The 19696-nt window shown below is 40.3% G+C and overlaps 1 protein-coding gene and 1 pseudogene across 4 annotated transcripts in view; both read right to left on the bottom strand.

The window, feature by feature from the left end:
* CPSF6 (cleavage and polyadenylation specific factor 6) overlaps positions 1–5564 on the bottom strand; it is a 31164-nt gene extending 25600 nt beyond the window's left edge. For 2 of the 4 annotated variants that reach the window (XM_049625953.1, XM_049625954.1), the window contains exon 1: positions 5431–5562. In XM_049625953.1, the coding sequence (XP_049481910.1) occupies positions 5431–5490 (60 nt within the window). In that variant the 5' untranslated portion in view covers positions 5491–5562. Of the gene's footprint in view, positions 1–5430 lie in introns of all 4 variants that reach the window. The other 2 variants (XM_049625952.1, XM_049625955.1) reach the window with 2 other exon arrangements.
* Positions 5565–18426: 12862 nt separating this feature from the next.
* Positions 18427–19696, bottom strand: part of LOC125919882 (uncharacterized) — a 112437-nt pseudogene continuing 111167 nt past the window's right edge.

Here is a 19696-nt window from a genome sequence, read left to right as displayed (position 1 = left end):
TACTTTCTGTTCCCACTTTAAAAGGGGGGGGCATGCATATTCTGTAACTATGCAACATAATATCACAGGTCATATAAAAAAAGGTGAGCTCTGAATGTCTACTGAAAAAAAAATAGCTTCTACTTTGTCATAGAGAAATGGTCAACAGTGTCAAGTTCCACTATGGAAAGAATCTTTTCAAATTATTACCTTTAGCGAGTTTTAATGGCATTCAAAAACCAACCAACCAACCAACCAACCAACCCAAATCAACACAACCCCTCGAAATATTTCAGATGCCAAACACTGCCCAGTCTTTATCTATTTTTCATACTAATTAATCTACTAACAGAGCTGCACATTATATATAACTTCCAGTAAAATAAAAGTTCTTCGGATTTGTTAAAAAATCCAAGTGATTTTTTCCCATTTCCTACATTCTAAATTACTGCAAGCATTATAAAGGCAAGGCATCCTTTCAAGATTTTATACTTCAAGATTATAGTCTACGTGATATACAAGTAGCTGTTGCCACATCAGTGAAAACATTAAAATAACATGGATAGTAAAATAACGAAAATTCTATTAGGTCCTTTTTAAAGGCAATGTTTCTTAACTTCTTCATTACCACCATCTTCTTCCTTCCGAAGACTTATCTTTAGACATACTTTCCTTATCACCTCCCATAAAATTTTAATTTTATGTATATACTGTATATACTATTACTGGGATGACCATGGAATAACAGTATTACACTCTTCACTCTCCCTAATAAGCCCAACATGGCCTTTGGTGATCTGAAATTGTAATAATACCTTTCCTGCATTATATAAATACCAGTCATGGTACAGTAAGAGCCACTTATTTCAAAGCCCCTCTATTAAAAAAACAAAAACAAAAAGGAAGGAATTTAATAGTCATTTCCATTTGGAGAAATATAAAGGAGGGAGAGGTTTACAGTTCGTATTTACAAAATGTATCCCATACCACGGAAGAAAAATACTAGCATGCAAAATCCAACAGCAGATAATCTAATACATATTTATCTTTATAAAAAATACATCATCTTCTGATTTTTATCTACTTACGGTATGAGGAGATCTGAAAATTCGTCTGTAATCCCTGTAAAAAGCTCAACTAACAGTAAGGAAGCCAACTTGGTACTAAAAATATGCCACATAAACCACAAAGTGGACAGTTCACAGGCAGCTGATAAAGCTACACTGATAAAATGGGGCGCCTGGGTGGCTCTGTTGGTTGGGTGGCCGACTTCAGCTCAGGTCATGATCTCACAGCTCGAAGGCTCATGGGTTCGAGCCCCGGGTCGGGGCTCTGTGCTGACAGCTCAGAGCCTGGAGCCTGCTTCAGATTCTGTGTCCCCACACACCCCCCCCCCCGCCCCTCCCCTGCACATCCTCTGTCCCTCTCTCTCAAAAATAAACATTAAAATTTTTTTTAAGTAAAGATAAACTACACTGATAAATAATAAAACTAAGAGTTCTAGTTCCCCTAATATTTCTCCCATGGTTTCTCAATCTCTACCTACCTCATTCTCAACCACAGTTTTATCTCAGAGGATATTCTATTAAACATAAATTTATCAGAGACAAGATTTCACTGACATTTGTCCAATAAACTTATTTTTCAAAATGGGCTAAACAACTGGCTAAAGCAGATACACAATGATTAAATATAAAGTATAATGACTCATGAATGAAGGCAAGTTGACTTACGAGGATGTCTAGGTCCTTAACTTCTACACGAATTTTTCCCTAGCCACAACCTATATACATTTTCATTTTAAAGCTGGGTGGTCAGATTACTAAATAAGCACTGCTATCAGTGATCTACCGGCAGACAGATCAGTAACTAAATTCTATACTGAGGTTTTGATCTCCAAACAAGCAAAACACACACTTCAATGTATACAGTGTAAACTTTCCTGAGGTTTCTAGAATTTTTTTAACCCCCCCAAACCAACAAACAAGCTATAGATAAAGATACACATAAAGGAGTGGGTTTTACAATACATGACCTGCCAGAGTGTTATAATTATGTAGAGTCCCTCACCCCCACTACAGAGCATTCTAAGGGTAGAGATTACTGAACTTTGTAACCCTCCTTGTTGGCATATAACAAATAATCACGAAATGTATTTTGAACAACCGAGTTTAAAAATTTATTTAGTCTTGGTCAAAATAAAAAAGTCTATAATTATATTAAATAGTAGGCTAGTAACTACCACATTAGAACACAAATCCCAGTTCAAACTGGACTGACATATACTATAGAGACTGAAACAGAACTGCTTTCTTCTCAACTCCAGATCAAGTAATGTAGAGGTTTGGAAGTAGTTCAAATTCTCTTTCCACTGGAGCAACTGTTCTCAATTTGGTTACATCCAAAGACCTTCAATTTAAGAACTAAAGAGCACCCATAAAATAGCAAAGTCCCTTGTGCCTTCTCCCTTTCTCCAACTTTATTTTCCATTCTTAAATTCATCTGGTGAAGAAAGGAACTCGATAGTCTCACTAAACTTATCCTCAACCCCATCCCCAAATTGAAGTTTCTTCTAAGACACTTGGATGTCTCCTATTTTTTGAAATATGAAAGAAAGAAAGCTTCATAAAATACACCTGAAAAAGGATTCATAAGTATCACTTCAAACAGAAGAAAATGGAAAATAGACTACAGAGAATTTTAAAGTATACAAATGCAATTAAAACTGCACCTCACATGAAGAATAAAGTTTTTTTTGAAGGTTTACAGCAGTTTAGAAGCCAAAATAAGTCAAGATTGATTATACTTAGTAAAACACTTTACTCAGTATAAGAGTCATAATTTACTTTAGCAACCAGTAGAAAGAAGGCTGCCAGCTCACAATAAAGTGAAAAATCAATCAGGAATAATTCTGTATTACATCTGATTCTGATCAAATTTCAGAAAAATATTTCAATGACAGTAACATTTTCAAAAAGAGTATTAACCTTGAAAACGACCAACCATCTTTTTGTGCAAGAATTACCACAGCAAGCAATAGATAACAAAGGCCAACGCTATGCAAAATAATAACAAAAACAAAGCCTCTATTTAATCCCATTAATGTATTCAAAAGTACTGTATAAAAATTTACTGGTAAAATTATACAACTATGTGTGAAATAAAATGCTAGAAGTTCAAATCAACAAAAAGCTACATTTTTAAGAGAACCCTACAAATAGTTCCTCATCAGGGCCACAAAATTTTAATCTCTTCTTACCTCCTGCTCAGTCAGCACTAGTTACTGCACAGGGATAAACAAGTATCTATCACTCCTTCCAGCTATATGTATTAGAGAAATGCCCATCCCAAATTAAGTATGTGAAAGCCTAAAAAAAAAAAATCTCTCATGGAGGTCCTGAAGAAAGTTCAGTTTCTAAAATTGTACCCAAATTCTTCTTTTATCATAAGGAAAAAGGCAAAGCAAATGTATTTTCTTGTAGGAAAAGCTAATGAAGAAATCTTGAACATTTAATTGTTCCTTTACTTGTGGGTATGGCCCTCTTTTAGATGGAATGTTATGCCCATTTGATAAATAAAAAGAAACTTCCTAGAGATCTTGTGTCTACTGACCTTAAAAGCATTAGAATCTGACTGTAGCACTCAAGATAATTTTCTAATTTGTCACTGACACAACTCAGGCATCACATGTCCAAAATATAAACACAATAAAAGGCACGAAGAATTTAAAACATAACGTTTGATTACACTAACCAGTTTTTAAGGGAGTAGCACACATTTAAAGCTACTTGAAAAAAAAAATTTTTTTTTTCTAATACTTAAACCTGGGGCACAAAGTCATTAGTGAAAACAAGAACAGTAAGGATTTCTAGCTTTCCCTATCTTTTAAATACTCTTCAGCCCCTAGTCACAAACAATGTAGGGGCTTTTGTGTGACTCAGTCCTTAAGCCTCCGATTTAGGCTCAGGTCATGATCTCAGGTTCCTGAGTTCCAGCCCCGCATCTGGCTCTGTGCTGACAGCAGGGAGCCTGCATGGGATATTCTCTCATTCTCTCTCTCTCTCTCTCTCTCTCATTCAAAGATAAATAAGCATAAAAAAAAAATAAGTCTCTAATGTAGGAGGAAAAAAAAACAAAAAAGAAAAACACATTAACCAATAGCACTGTATTAAGCTTCTCTTACAGACCTGGAAAACATAAAAAAACAAGCTTTTAGGTGCACTACAGTTAGGCACAATTTAATTTTTAAAAATGTGTTACTACATAAAGGCAGCAAAGATGTGAACAGCAGGTTTAGAGCTTACACGTCACTACTCTAGTAACAAACGAGATCTTTTGCAAAGATGCCCAACATCAGACATCACAGCTCCGCGGCTAGTTCTTCTAGTCAACTGTGGCTTGTGAGATACCGGAAAAACCTTGCATTCTCACTTTCTCCTACCTTTCAAAACGTAAAGCAAATCCCTGGGAAGACATCTAACATTTTGCTTTTTGAAAATCGGGTCTTATTTACAACCCTTTATTTTTACACCGTACTAAAGAATTTCGGCTGAACGTTCATTTTAGCAACTCCTCTTATTTCTTGGTGAGCAACCATCTTATTTTCCCATCCAACCACTACGCTTCCAAGTCTTCCTTTTGGTTCAGGCCACCTATCTTCACACGTATTTTCATCACAAAGCCAAGAACAACTGGGCCTCAACGGCACTGCAAGACCTGAACCACCGAAGCACGGCCCACGCACCGATTTTTAAACACGCTCGATGGTCCAAAAGTCAAACGACGACTTGTTGCAAACGTGCCCACACCTAAGCCGCCTTCAGAAAGTGTGAAGGGAGGAGGAGGAAGGCGCCACGCCGAAACCTGTCGCAAACTCGAGCAGGAGCCCAGGAAACTGGGCGCGCGGGATACAAAGGGCCATGAATGCGGCCTTCCATGAGGCGACCGTGCGCGGCCGGGGAGACAAAATGGAGCGACGAGAGGAATCGGAGCCCGAGCTGCAGGGCCGGGGAAGAGGCGGCGGCCGGCGCGCGCCCCTCCGGGCTTCTTCCTCGACCCCGCGGCGGGGGAGGGGGCGCGGCGGCGGCCCGTTCTCCCCGCCGCGCACACGCGGCCCCACCGCCCGGGCCTAGCGCGGCGGGAAGCGCCCGCCGGCCGCCGCCAACAATGGAGCTGGTGGCGGCGGCGAGGGAGGGGCCGGCGGCGGCTGCACGGCGGCCCGCGTCCGCGCTCCGGGCCCCGTGGCGGGCCGCAGCGCCCGCGGCCCGCGAAACGATGCGGTAGAACGAGGGGCGAGGGGGGCGCAGAGCCGGGATCGGACGGCGCGGCCCACAAGAGGCAAGGGCGCACGGTCTGCAGCCGCGCCGGCTCACAGTCCACGGCGAGCCCAGGGTCAGCGTCCGGACCGCAGCGCCGCCCGCTTCGGCGGCGTGGGCCCGGGCCCTCACGTACCTGGTTGAACTCTTCGCCTACATCCGCGTAAATGTCTATGTGGTCCACACCGTCCGCCATCTTCCCTCGGCCGAGGCCGCCGCCGCCTCCTGCAGGTCTGCCCGCCGCGGCAGCAGCAGCGGATCTAGCGGCGGGGGCGGGGCGCGCTGCGTCACTTCCGAGGCCCGAGGGACGAGGCGGGGGCGACCGGGGGCGGTCGGGGGCGGCGGTCGCCTCTGCAGCCCGCCCGCTCGGCAGCGCGGAGTAAAAGCCTGCGTCCCTGCGGGCAGACGCGGCTTCTTTTGTGTGTTAGGCCTGGGGTTTGGGGGCACGTCCCAGCTGTTCCCAGAGACTGTGTTTTCACGTTGCCTCTAGCACACTCCACCGTTTTGTAATATTGTCATTTCTCAGTTTTTCTTACAATTCTCACGGCCAAGGCTTCTAGAGAGGTGGAAGTTTTATGTCCACGATTAAATACGAAGTGTAACCCAGCATTCTGTGAGCGCCTTGAGAGTGAAAACAGCGTTCTTAACCCTGCATCCTCAGAGACCCGCAGTTTTATTTGCCTAGTAAACGTTGGATTCCCGCGGATTGTTATCTTGAGTAATTTGCAAGCCACTTAGGTTTTTTTGCATGCTGTTTATGTTTGCATCTCTATCTCCTGTCACCGGCTCCTTTCATCTCTTTCCCCGCTCTTTGCCCGCCGTTTTTTCCTCCTTAGATCGCAGTTGGTTTTCTAACTTGAATGCGGTCATTCCAGAGACCACCACCACCCCCCCCCCAAAACGTGGAGGCATCTTGAGGAAAGTGGCTTCTGTCTTAGAACCATAGAATGTCTGAGCGAGAAGGGAACTGGAAAAGGTGTCATTAGGTCCAAATATCTCATCTTACAAATGTGGGAACTGAGGCCAAATACAAAGTAAGTGATTTAAACGTGATCACGTGGTCAATACCCAAAGAGCTTTTGTCATAAATACTTTAGTCGAAGATGTCTCTCCAGTTTGAAACCTTACTCCATTCTTTATTTCTTTTTCACCCAGTTCGAAGCCCACCAAATTAGAGTGTGCTTGCTAAGATACAGAAACCTTTCACGCAATGGTAAGCCAAACAGTATACATTCCACCTCTACTTGGTATGGTGGAAAAAGCTTAGTTGGAGTCTGATAGACCAATCTGGTGCTGTGGATACAATTACTAGTCAGACAGTTTTACCAGCTAGATGACCTCAGTCAAGTTACCTAATCTCTTTCATGGTCAATCGCAGAATCTGTAAACTCCAGGTAATAATATTTATCTCACCAAGGTTGAAAGTTGATGGTGTTTTAAATGAGGTAATATGCAAAATGCCCTATCCTCTTCTTGAAAATACTGATTTTCTTTTTTCCATGGGGCTTTATAGAAGGAAAGAGCTACTCATGATAAAGGGTGAGACCTTTTTTTAGATTAGTAATAGGGTAAGGATAATAATGGCCCATCATAGATGTCCACATCCCAATGCCCGGAACCTGTGAATATATGACTTTACGTTGGAAAAGGAACTTCACAGGTACGATTACATTAAGGATCTGGGATTATCCTTGATTTCCTGGTAGGTTCAAAGTAACCACAAGGGTCCTTATAAGTGAAAGAGGGAGGTGGGTAGGGGAGATGTGATGAGAGAAGCGGTTTAGGTTCTTTCAGTACACTTAAAAATTATTCCAGGGCCTGACTTCTGCTGTTGCCTACAAAAAGTCAACTGCCATTGAGACTGTTTCTTTGAAGGGCATTGGTTTCTGCCCCCTCTCCCGCCCCCACCCCCGGCGGCTGCTTTTAAGATTTTTATATTAGACTTTGGAACCTTATGGGGATGGATATAGTTTGGTCCTCCTTTACCTCGCAGGGTGCTGTCCTTCTGAAGACCACCTCAAAATATGGTGTACCAGAGTCACCAACAGTTCCTAAGTTCCATATTGTGTTTCCGTGCATGTCAAGAGTGCAGCTCAACCTTGCAGCCATCTCTTTTGGAATCTGAAGTGCATAAGCTCTCTGAATGTGTAGGCCTTATCCTCTTCTACTTCTTGACCAGCTAATTCCTCACTTACTCCCTGGTTAGCCTTTTTGATGATTTTAACAGGTTGTTACAGGGTACCTGCTTACTTAGCAATGTTCAAGAAATGAAATATTATTGTAGATTACAAAAGAAAATGCATAATAATAATGAAAACAATAAGCAAAAACTCTACCACTTATTGAGTACTTTTATATACCAACCTCTTTGTTAGACATTTTATAGTCATCAGTGTACATAGATGAAAGATTGGAGACTTGGGTTCTCATCCTGACATTACTGACCAGCCAGGTAACCTTAGGCAAGTTCTTTACCTCAAGCCCCCCAATGAAGGTCCCTCTCAGTTTTGAAATGCTATTATTCAAATTTATACAGAATTCAAAGTCCAGAGTGCCTTGAGAGGAATTTGATAATGGTATTACCAGAAATGTAGTAGCTTGAAACTATAAAAATTCCTTATCTTATAGTTCTCGAGATCAGAAGTCCAAAATGGATCTCACTGGGCCAAAATCAAGGTGTTGGCAGGTCTGCGTTCCTTCTGGGAGCTCTGGAGGCAAATACATTTTTTTGCCTTTTCCATCTTCTAGAGGCTGTCCATGTTCTTTGTCTGTTACCCTCCCTTCCCACAATCATATCACTCCAACAATATAAACAATATAAAATCAAGATATTTTCAAAGAGTAACAAAGAGGTTGGAAAGGAGGTAACTAATGTTCTAAGGTTTCTGTACATCTGTTTCTTCTCTATACAGAACTTTCCGTCCTTTTCCATACACACGTGTATGCAGCAATGGCAACCTCAGTTCCAGCGTTCAAATAGGCACCATTCAAGAAAATGGCTATCTGTCTTAGTTTCAATTACAAAATCTAAAGAGAAAGCAACTGATTAGCTCAGGTTTTATAGGAGTCTACTTTTAGTCCAATCAAGTTTGTCTAAGTGGGTGGAGTCACAGAGTAAGACGTAGTTTACAAAATCTACTCTGTGAATTAGGAAAAGGTGGAGAATTATCAGTGAAAGATGATTGCTTTGAACTAATGTGATACCCCAAAGGTGGTCTAACACATTCCACCTGTTGGATGACAACACATAGACAAAGACCTTATGGTTGGAGAAGGCAAATCCAAATCCATAAATACTAACACATATTGTCATTTTGATTACTTCATTCAAGTCAGTCAATGCTGTAATCTCTGTAGGAACGTGAGTTTGATTCTAACATACTACAGCTCATAGCTTAGCCCTATGCTCCCCAAACTTTTAAAAAATATCCCTGGCATTTTATTTTATTATTATTATTTTTTAACGAATCCTTTTTTTTTTTTTTTTTTTTTAGTTTATTTATTTTGAGAGAGAAAGAGAGAGAGCATGACCCGGGAGGGGCAGAGAGAGAGAGTGAGAATACTGAACAGGCTCCTCAGCATCAGCAAAGACCCCTATGTAGGGCTCAGTCCCACAGCCTGTGAGATCATGACCTGAGCCAAAATCAAGAGTCGGATGCTCACCTGATTGAGCCACTTAGGTGCCCCTATACCCCTAACACTTAAAAAATGCAGCCATAGTATACATAAATGCAAATATTATTTCATGTTAACATTTTAATACCATGAACACACATAAAATATATCATTTTGAAGGATGAAATAAAGATTTTTTAAATGTCTGGCTATGATATCATTACAATGATATCATAAAATGCCTCATTTTATCATTAGTGGATATAAATCCATATTTCAAATAGTCTTGAAATTTTTGGTCCTGCTCTTGTCAAATCTGATTACATCATCCTTATTTTCATCCCTTATGGGACTGACAAGAATTTATACTAGAAATACATAGGTGTTGGCTCAGACACTTTCTTGTCTATCACTTTCATTATTAGTATTAACTATGAGCCATAGTTTCTTAGAATCTCCTTTTTAAGACTCAGGCACTTTGGGCGCCTGGGTGGCTCAGTTGTTAAACATCTGGCTTCAGCTCAGGTCATGATCTCATGGTTTGTGAGTTCGAGTCCCATATTGAGTGAGCATGAGTCCTGCTTCTCTCTCCCCCTCTCTTTCTTTCTCTCTCTTTCTCTGCTCCTCCTGGGATTCTTTTTCTCTCCCCTTGCTCACTTGCACTAAATCAATCAATCAATCAATCAATCTGACATACTTCTAAAAAAAAAGACTCGGGCATTTTGTGATGGTTAATTTAAAGTGAGAAAGTGTAATCTGTAAGTCGATATAACTGGGCTCTCATAAACAGTATCGTAATACACTACACATGAAGTGTAGTAAGTGCCTGTGTGAAGGAATCCCTTTAGAATTCTCTGTATCAGGGGCGCCTGGGTGACTCAGTTGGTCAAGCATCTAACTTCAGCTCAGGTCATGATCTCACAGTTCATGGGTTCGCGCCCTGCGTCAGGCTCTGTGCTGACAGCTCAGAGCCTGGAGCCTGCTTCAAATTCTTTGTCTCCCTCTCTCTCTCTGCCCCTCCCCCGCTTGTGCTCAGTCTCTCTCAAAAATGAATAAACATTAAAAATAATAATAATAAAAAGAATCCTCTGCATTGTCCCCCTCTTTCCTCAGGACTGCCCCCAATAGGGGCAATTATGTGAGAAGCAAAAAAAGTTAATGGTTCAAAGTCCCTCTCATTCATGGGCTCTTTCCGTAACTTGTTTAAGGCCATCATTCCCTTCCACTCCTCTCTCCTCTCTGTCATACATCCCCCACTTTGTGTTGGATAGGTGTGTGTGGTGTGGCAGCAGCCATCTTTTTGGATCTAATGAGAAGCTGAATGAGGGGGATTACATTTAATTTGGATTTAATGGAAAATATTTATGTATAAGTTATTGGTAACCATCCTGACATAGGAATGCTTTCCAGAAACATCTTTACTGCCACTATGCCAACTCATCCAGCTTCTGTGACGTGAAAATGCAAAGCCAGAGGTCATATTGTGATCTGAGTGTGTCCAGTTGTGCTAGGCACTAGAAGTATGTGGGTAGTGGAAGAGAAACAAAGTTTGAAATGTATGAAGTCAGGTATTATTCTTTAGAAAATTAGTCTAAAGAGACATGCAAAATTACATGTGAAAGATTTGGTTCTCATTAATGCCTAGTCAAAATGGAAGTCTCTCCTGACAGGAATACACTAAATAATGAGGCATTTAGAATTATCAACTCACCATATATTCTCTTAATGAGAAAATCACATGAAATTGAAATCCCTGTGTCTTTTGTCCTCGATAACAATTTGCTTTCATACCTTATTTTGTATTCATAATTTTTTGTTATTTTTCTTTAAGAAAGCTTTCAAAATATGGGTATATCAATCCCCAGAAAGCCTAGATTTATGCCTGCCACATACCTTAGTAACTTGAAATCATTTGACATATGAATTGAGTGAGGACACTAGGGTCAATTCATGTAATAAGTATTAGTTAACCTTAATTTTTCAACTTTTTAAACAAAAAAATAGAATACTATGCTCTATCTTTCCACATGCCTATACATATATTTGCACACTCCAGAAACAATTGGTTAAACCAATTGCGATGCTGAATAAGAAAGACTTATTTCAACCCCAGAGAAGTGAGGCATCACACTCTCTGCTTGTCCCTCCTTGAATCAGGTAGTTCCACATTTTTTTGTTTATTAAGAAGGCTCCATGCTTGACGTGAGGCTTGCTCTCATAACCCTGAGATCAAGAGTCGCGTGCTCTATGACTGAGCCAGCCAAGCGCCCCCAGTTCCACACTTCAAGCACTGCATTTCCTATTACCAAATTTTGTTAGACTGAACCATATCAAGGTGTAGGTTTTATAGTTCATAAATGGTCTAACATTGGCAAATTCATAGAGTCACACTAACATATCATTTAGAACGCATTTGGCTTCAAGTAAGAGAAACAAAACTCAAATTGACCTAAACAATAAGGAAATGTATTCTGAGGATATCCGTGAACTCATACAATTGACTGAAGGCCTGAGAACCACGTTTGGAAAACAGGCAGAAACCAAAGATGGCAAAATCGAGTCAGGATCACGCTACAGAGATCAACTGCCTCGGAAGCTACTGCTGGCATTGTTGCCACTAGACAGTTGCTATCACTCTGCTGAACTCCACCATTGATGGTTGCTTAGCTCATTGCTAGACTGCCACACCTTTGGATCACCTGCAGTCGCCTCATAACCAAATCTAAGTGTTCTTTTGTGCATTCCCTCAAGGTTCAAAGTCCAGAACTGCAAAATAAAACTTACAGCACATGGTCAGGTGCACCCTGCCAGGGTGATCAGCTACTGACCTAAAAAAAGTTCACCTCAGCTATATATAGAATTTTGTCTATATTCTATTGCGTAGAAACATGTTCTAATGTTAATATTTTTGGGCAGTGGGATTATGAATATTTTTAGTTTCTAATTCATACATTTTTTGTGTGTTTTTAATATTGCTACCACCTGTATTTATTCACCTTATAATCAAGAAGAAATTTCAACTTCATTTTTAAATAGAAAAGCATAGGGGCACCTGGCTGGCTCAGTTGGTAGAGAAGGGACTCTTGATCTTAGGGTCATGAGTTCAAACCCCACGTTGGGCATAGCACTTACTTAAAAAAAATAAAATGTTAAAACATAGAAAAGCATAGAATTAAGATTTTTTTATGCAGTATGGCCATACCTTGCACTCAGGAAGGAGCGTGACATTTTTTACAAATTTTATTAAATGTTTATTTCTTTTGAGAGAAAGAGAGCACACACATGAGAGCAAGGGAGAGGCAGAGGGAGAGAGAGCGAGAGAGAGAGAGAGAGAGAGAGAGGGAGAGAGAGAGAGAGGGAGAGAGAGAATCCCAAGCAGGCTCTGCTCTTTCAGTGCAGCCTGACACAGGACTCAATCTCATGAACTGTGTGATCATGACCTGAGCTGAACCAAGAATCAGACATTTAACCGACTAAGCCACCCAGGTGCCCCAACATTTAGAAACTTGTAATAATAACGAGTCACATACCTGATTGAAAAATAGAAACAGGGGCGCCTGGGTGGCTCAGTTGGTTAAGCGTCTGACTTCAGCTCAGGTCATGATCTCTCGGTCCGTGAGTTCGAGCCCCGCGTCGGGCTCTGAGCTGTCAGCACAGCTGACAGCTGGAGCCTGTTTCAGATTCTGTGTCTCCCTCTCTCTGACCCTCCCCTGTTCATGCTCTGTCTCTCCCTGTCTCAAAAATAAATAAAACGTTAAAAAAAAAAAAAAGAAAAAGAAACACATTGGGGCACCTGGGTGGCTCAATTGGTTAAGCATCTGACTCTTGGTTTCAGCTCAGGTCATGAGCTCACAGTTCGTGAGTTCGAGCCCTGGATCGGGCTCTGCACTGACAGAGAGGAACCTGCTTGGAATTCTCTCTGTCCTTCTCTCTCTTCACCTCCCCTGCTGGTGCATTCTCTCTCTCTCTCTCTCTCTCTCTCTCTCCTCTCTCTCTCTGTTTCTCAAAAATAAATAAACTTAAAAAAAATAAAAACATATGAAGGCTACGTTGTAGTTTGCCATGAACTACTTTTTTTAGCACTTGTGTGAAAATGTGTTTTAAAAACAGACATTTCTCACCATGGTTTTAAAGTGTATTGTTTGATACAAGTGGTCTTTCTTTTGTGCTTTGTAAAATGCATTAGTCTTTGTGTTTTGAATGATTTATTTCTGGAAATTACTGAAAGTGAAATGAATGTAAAATCCATATTAAGAGCTGGACTTGAGCAAAATACAATAACATTAATATGAGTGAAAGTATTTTTCAACATCAAAAACCACTTTTTATGGAGCTAATGGAACTTAAAATTAGTAATCATACAGGTTTTTTTCCTACAACTTCTACAATAGCTAAATAAATGTATAAGTGATGACAAAATTTATTCATTCTACTATCCAACAAGTATTTTTTTTTATTTTTTTTTTAACGTTTATTTATTTTTGAGACAGAGAGAGACAGAGCATGAATGGGGGAGGGTCAGAGAGAGAGGGAGACACAGAATCTGAAACAGGCTCCAGGCTCTGAGCAGTCAGCACAGAGCCCGACGTGGGGCTCGAACTCACATACCGCGAGATCGTGACCTGAACCAAAGTCGGACGCTTAACCGACTGAGCCACCCAGGCACCCCACCAACAAGTATTTTTAATGCAACTGCTGCAAGGCGGCCACTGTAATAGGTAGGAATGAATGATACAAATGTAAATAAGATTTCACTATCGTGAAAAGTGAGAAGTGAGAAGTGAGAAGTGGCATGGTAAGGTGTAACGTGACAGATCTTGGTTTGAGACCCACTTCTTTCGGTTGAGACTCAATTGTGTCATTTTGGGCAAGAGTTATTGAACTTCAATGGGACCTGTTGCAAAAAATAGAGATAATAATATCCACCTAAAATAGAAGAATGGAAAGAATCCAACAATTACTGTGCACATAGTATTATGTGCCAGTCCCTGAGATATATACTTTATATACATCAACTCAAATTAGAAAGTATAGGTACAGTGTGAGAGATGGGTGAGCTGGTAATCCTTAGAAGTACAGATATCACGTTGGAATCTCTGGGAATATGTGTCAGTCAGAACCTGGCAGGAAAGAGATGGCACACACAACGGGGAAATGGAGTAGGATGTGATGGAATAACCATTTATGACAGTTTGGACAAGGTTGAGAGAAACTAATGGAAGATGATGAAGCACTGTAGGGCAAGCCCGAAGGGATAAAGGGAACAATCAGTTACTCAAACTCAGACAGGGAGATCTGTAGCTGTTGGTGAAGGCTGCCTGAATCAGCTGTAGCCTTCGGGCATACAGGGGAGAGTCTGGAAAATAAGTCCTGACATTACATCTCCCTTGACCTTAGATTTGGTAGGGCCTCCCACTGGTTGAACCCAACTGGAAGTCAGAGAGTAAGAGGTACCGTTGGTATGGTCAAAAAAGGTCACCCACTGGAGCAGACAGCAGGGTAGAAAGGGTGGAAAGCAGATCTGGAGAAGCAAAGGAGGGTATCTAGCACAGAAAGTATAGAAATGAGGGGCGGCTGGGTGGCTCAGTCAGTTAAGTGTCGAACTTCTGCTCAGGTCATGATCTCGTGGTTCGTGGGTTTGAGCCCCATATTGGGCTTGCTGCTATCAGTGCAGAGCCTACTTCAGATCCTCTGTCTCCCTCTCTCTCTGCCCCTGTCCCACTTGCGCACTCTCTCAAAAATAAAACATTAAAAAAGAAAGTATAGAAATAAGCAAATGTTGCTTCCCACGTATGTTCACTTATGGTATCAAAAAGCTGTAATCCACCTTATTGAAGAGCAGGAACTTCAGGCCAGTCTTACTTCAGAACCAGCCTTGTTGTAAATTCTGGGTCAAAAGTGATGAGATTTAAGTGTATTAGTCAACTCTGGGTAAGCTTTCCACATGGCCAATTCAGTGATTAAATTGTTCAGTGGTGAGCATAACCAGTTTCTTAAAATGCCTCTTCTTCACTCAGAGTCAAGAAGAAATGTTTCATCTCATTTACCTCTAATAACTAGGTAAGCTATTATGGAGCATGGGTTCTGACTATCAAGCTATTGTATCCCCAACTCCATCTCATTTTCCTAGACCCTCCCAAAATGAAATTAATTCTGCCACTCACTCCTTATTCTGTAGGCTGTCTTCCTTCAGCAAGAAACAAACCCAACTGCTCAGGTCATGATCTCACAGGTCATGATCTCACAGTTCACGAGTTTGAGCCCCGCATTGGGCTCTCTGCTGTCAGTACATAGCCCGCTTGGGGATCTTCTGTTTCCTCCCTCCCCTGCTTGAATGCACGCATGTACACTCTCTCAAAAATAAATAAACATTAAAAAAAAATCCACAACAACCCCAATTACATGGATCCAGGAACAGAAATACCTAGGGTTGAGTTACAAACTGTCTCTCCACTAGGCTCCAACAGTGTTAAGATCGACCTTGGAAGAAGCAGGCCTGAAGAAAGAGAACATAGGTGGTCATGATGGTAGTAGTGATGATAATGATGATAAATCCTTATATCACACTTTTACTGTGAATTCCTTGAGGTCAAGGGATACAGAATCCAAGTCCCCCCCCCCCCCCTTTTTTTTTTTTTTTTTTTTACAAAAGAGGAAACCTAATCCTAAACAGGTTGGTGGTAAAACAGTGCCACCACACAAATCTTTGAATAAACAAGTAAAAGCAGTTGGAACTGAGATATAGGGGTTTACTAGATGGTGTGGACAGAAAATGAAACAGTGCGAATTGTTGAAAAGCCTAGGTTCATTCAATCTCAGACTTGTTGAATTTTCCTTTAAATATTTCTTAAATACTTTCTATGCTGCTATTACTATCCTGATCCAGACCGTCACCCCTACAAATAATCAACAGAGATAATCTAATCCAATGTGCTAATTTTACAGTGTAGGAAAGTGACTTGCTCTAGATCATGGTGTAATGGATGCATCTCCTTCCCTCTTTAAGAGCCATTTTCAACTTTTGCCTAAAGTAAGAACAGAATCCTGATCTATGGGCAAACACTTTGTTGCCCTAGTTTTCCCAGCTTCCTTTGCAGCTAAGATAGCATCATGAGTTGGATAGCAATACAACTTAGTTGAAATTTAGCTGGTAGAATATGGGAAAATTTTTGCTCTCTTAACATATAGGATAGATAAGACCTTTCTCTTCCTCTCCTTTTTTTTCTGCCTTGAATGTAAACTTGATACCTAATGGAGTTATGGCAATCATATTGCAACCATGAGGAAATAGCCATGTGGGGGAAAGCATGCATGATAAAGACGCAAAAATAGAAATAGCCCATGCTAAGGTTCTGTTCTGGAGTATGATAGAACTATTGAATAACTTCAGACTCTGTCAGAGAAAAAAAGTAAATTGTTATATATGTTAAATATGTTATTAAAAAAAATTAAAGGTAGCCTCCAAAATCAGAAAAACAATGTATAGCCTTCACACCAGGGAGAAGAAGGTAGTGGGGAGATGGAAAGCTTTTGCTAATCTAACAGGAGCCAGGAAAGGAGGAAAGAAAGAAAAACAGAAGTATAAAAAGAAAACACAAATTAAGATAGTAGTTTATATCGGGACAGTTTACATGAGGACACAACCATTGTATATCAAACTACACTCATCAGTTAAAAGACCTAGATTATCAGAGTCAATATGATTTTGAGAATGCATAGGAGATACACCTAAACAAAGACTCACAGAGAGATTAAAAATAAAGGGATACCAAAAAGTGTGACAAGCACATAGCAGAAAAAAGTTGGCATAGTTATATTAATATCAGATCAAAGAATTTAAGAGAATTTAGCCATTAATAAAAATAATGGTAGCAATGTCTTTTTTTTTTTTACCAGTTTTATTGAGATACAATTGACATGCAGCATTGTATAAGTTTAAGGTGGACAGCATAATACCTTGACTTCTATATATCGTGAAAGAATTACCACAATAAATTTAGTTAACATTCATCATCTCATATAGATACTAATAAAAGAGAAGAAGTATTTGTTTCTTGTGACAAGAACTCTTAGGATCTACTCTCTTAACAACTTGCAAATATGCCATACGGCAGTGTTAAGTATAGTCATCATGTTGTACATTACATCTTCAGTACTTACTCATAACCGGAAGTTTGTACCTAACAATGTATCTTCTTTAAAGTAATGTTGAAATGAGTAAAAAAGTAAAGGGTAAAAATAATAATAATAATAATAATAATAATAACAGGTAAAAGAAAAAATAACTGTGTAGAGGCAACTGCTATTTGCATATTGGGTATTTTCTTTGAATATTTTCCTTTGCTTCTCTCCCTGACTGGAAGTGACTGTGTATTTTTTTATATGCCATAGTAAATTGATATATGATAATTATAGAAAAATTTAGACAATGCTTAAAAGTAAAAAGGGGAAAATAAAAATTAGCATTATAACTAGAGATAATCCTATTACCATTTCATGTGTATCTTTCCAGAGATTTTGATGCACATGCAGAAATATACATTTTTGTTTTAAAGAATGGTGTCATGATGGGGTTCCTGGGAGGCTCAGTCGGTTAAGCACCTGACTCTCGATTTCAGGTCAGGTCACAGTCTCATGGTTCAGGGGTTTGAGCCTCACATTGGGCTCTGTGCAGACAGTGCAAAGCCTTCTTGGGATTCTCTCTTTTCCTCTCTCTCTGCCCCTCCCCCATTGGTGTGTGCGTGCGCTCTCTCTCTCTCTCTGTCTCTTAAAAATAAACATAGGGGCACTTGGGTGGTGCAGTCCGTTAAGCATCTGACTCTTGGTCTTGGCTCAGGTCACGATCTCACCGTTTATGAGTTTGAGCCCCACATCGGGCTCTGCGTTGATGGCGTGGGGCCTGCCTGGGATTCTGTCTCTCCTTCTCTCTGCCCCTCACCCCCCCTTGTGCTCTCTCTCTCTCTCTCTCTCTCTCTCCAAATAAATAAATAAATAAATAAGTTTTTTAATAAAATACAAATAAAAGTAATAAATACATTTAAAAAATGGTGTCATGATGTGTGCCCCCATTTTTGCCCAATGATATAATGTAAATGTCTTTTTATATCAAATATTCTTGTGTATCACTTTCATGCATATATATTATCCTTGTGTGACTTTACCCTATTTCTCAGTGCATATTTTCATAAAGTTGAAGCAATACTATGTATCATTTTCCATCTTGCTTTTCTCACTTCTATAAATTAAGCAACTTTGCATGTTACTAAGATTTCTTTCTAAAGATAAATTTGAATGATCAAATGATATTTTATAGCTGTGGGTAACTAAATTAGCTATTGCTCTCTTGTTGAATATATAAGTTGCTCACAACACTATAAGTTTCACTTACAGATATTGCAACAGTACTTATTTTTCAGAATAATTTTTTTAAATTTGTAGCTTTGAGGCATTGTATTATAAAAAGCTGGCACTCATATATGTAAACTAACAAGAACTTATAGTTTATCACACAAGTACTTCATTTCTTAGCTTGACCTAGTAAATCTTTAGCTTCATTGATTTTGGCTGCCATATAAGGAGATCCTCCCTTGCCTGGGTGATTTAAAAGCTTCATTCATTGATAAGCATCTCTTATTTTCCCTTTATTGGCAGTAGGGTTTACATCTAGTATTAATGCTGCTTCTCATTTTATCATTTTGGGTTCAAACCCACCTCTGTGATAGCCACCACTGAAGACAGATTTTGGTAGACTTTGAAAAACTTTTTTTTTTTTTTGAGGCTCCATTTGGAGTTTCACGGCTTGTAAGAGAAAATGGCTTGCAGCTCCTGCAGCAGCAGTGGTCAGTCCAACTGCTACCATCGTACTGGCCGTGGCTCCGGTCTCCACCGAGAGTGCGGTGCATCCCAACCCAAAGGTGGCAGCCACCAATTCCACGCCTCTCCAGAAGAATTTTTAATGACACTTGGATCCCCTAGATTTTCCCTCAAAGTTATTATAAATACAAGGAAGTCACCAGCAAGACATTAATTGAATGTCTAATTAACTATTAATATGTATATAATTAGCATATTTGCCCTGGGTAAGTCAAATACATGAATTAATAATGAATAATGAATTTAATGCGCTGATTATATTCTCCATAGTGTCAGTCTTCTTAAGAACTCTATGCAGATAGGACATTTATTTCTCTTTTATAAGACCTGAGCAGCTTATTACAAGGTGCCACAGACTTTTCCAGTGTCTTATGTGTCTTTTTGGTATTTGATGGGTCAAATTTGTGATTTGACGTGAAGTCTTTGGTAACATGATTGTCCCATTACAACATTGTTTCTTCCTGAATCCCTGCCTCCCCAAGTCACAAGGACCAGCTGGGCTGGTGGGGAGATCTGTTGCCTGAAACTGTAAATGTCACTGGCATTGAGGGAGCAGGCTAAGCACACAGCTGAGCTGAGTGAGCTGCAGAAGAGCATTCTGGATCTTTGGACTGAGGGCGAGGGGCAGAGACAGATATTAGAAGTCAGAATTGTGCCAGGAATTGAAAAGCCAGACATAGAAGAGTGGAGAAAAAAGGTCTGGTGAAGAGTGTGCAGTCTGGGCCTGTCCACGTACCTGGTTGGAGGCTGTTCCCGCTGGTTTTATTGCACTTACCTCCCTATGGCACAAGAGGGTGCGTTCCCAGGGTCAGGAGAGGTGTCACCAACATGCCCCGCCCTGCCTCTTGAGCTTATAGTCTTCTTTAGGTTAAGTAGTGTCCCAGCTTCATGAAGGTGCATGTAGTAAGTAGTTC

This window comes from Panthera uncia, chromosome B4, assembly GCF_023721935.1.
Source record: "Panthera uncia isolate 11264 chromosome B4, Puncia_PCG_1.0, whole genome shotgun sequence".
Taxonomy (NCBI): Eukaryota; Metazoa; Chordata; class Mammalia; order Carnivora; family Felidae; genus Panthera; species Panthera uncia.
Note: the sequence above shows the minus strand (reverse complement) of the source record. Positions and strands in the feature narration are given on the sequence as shown.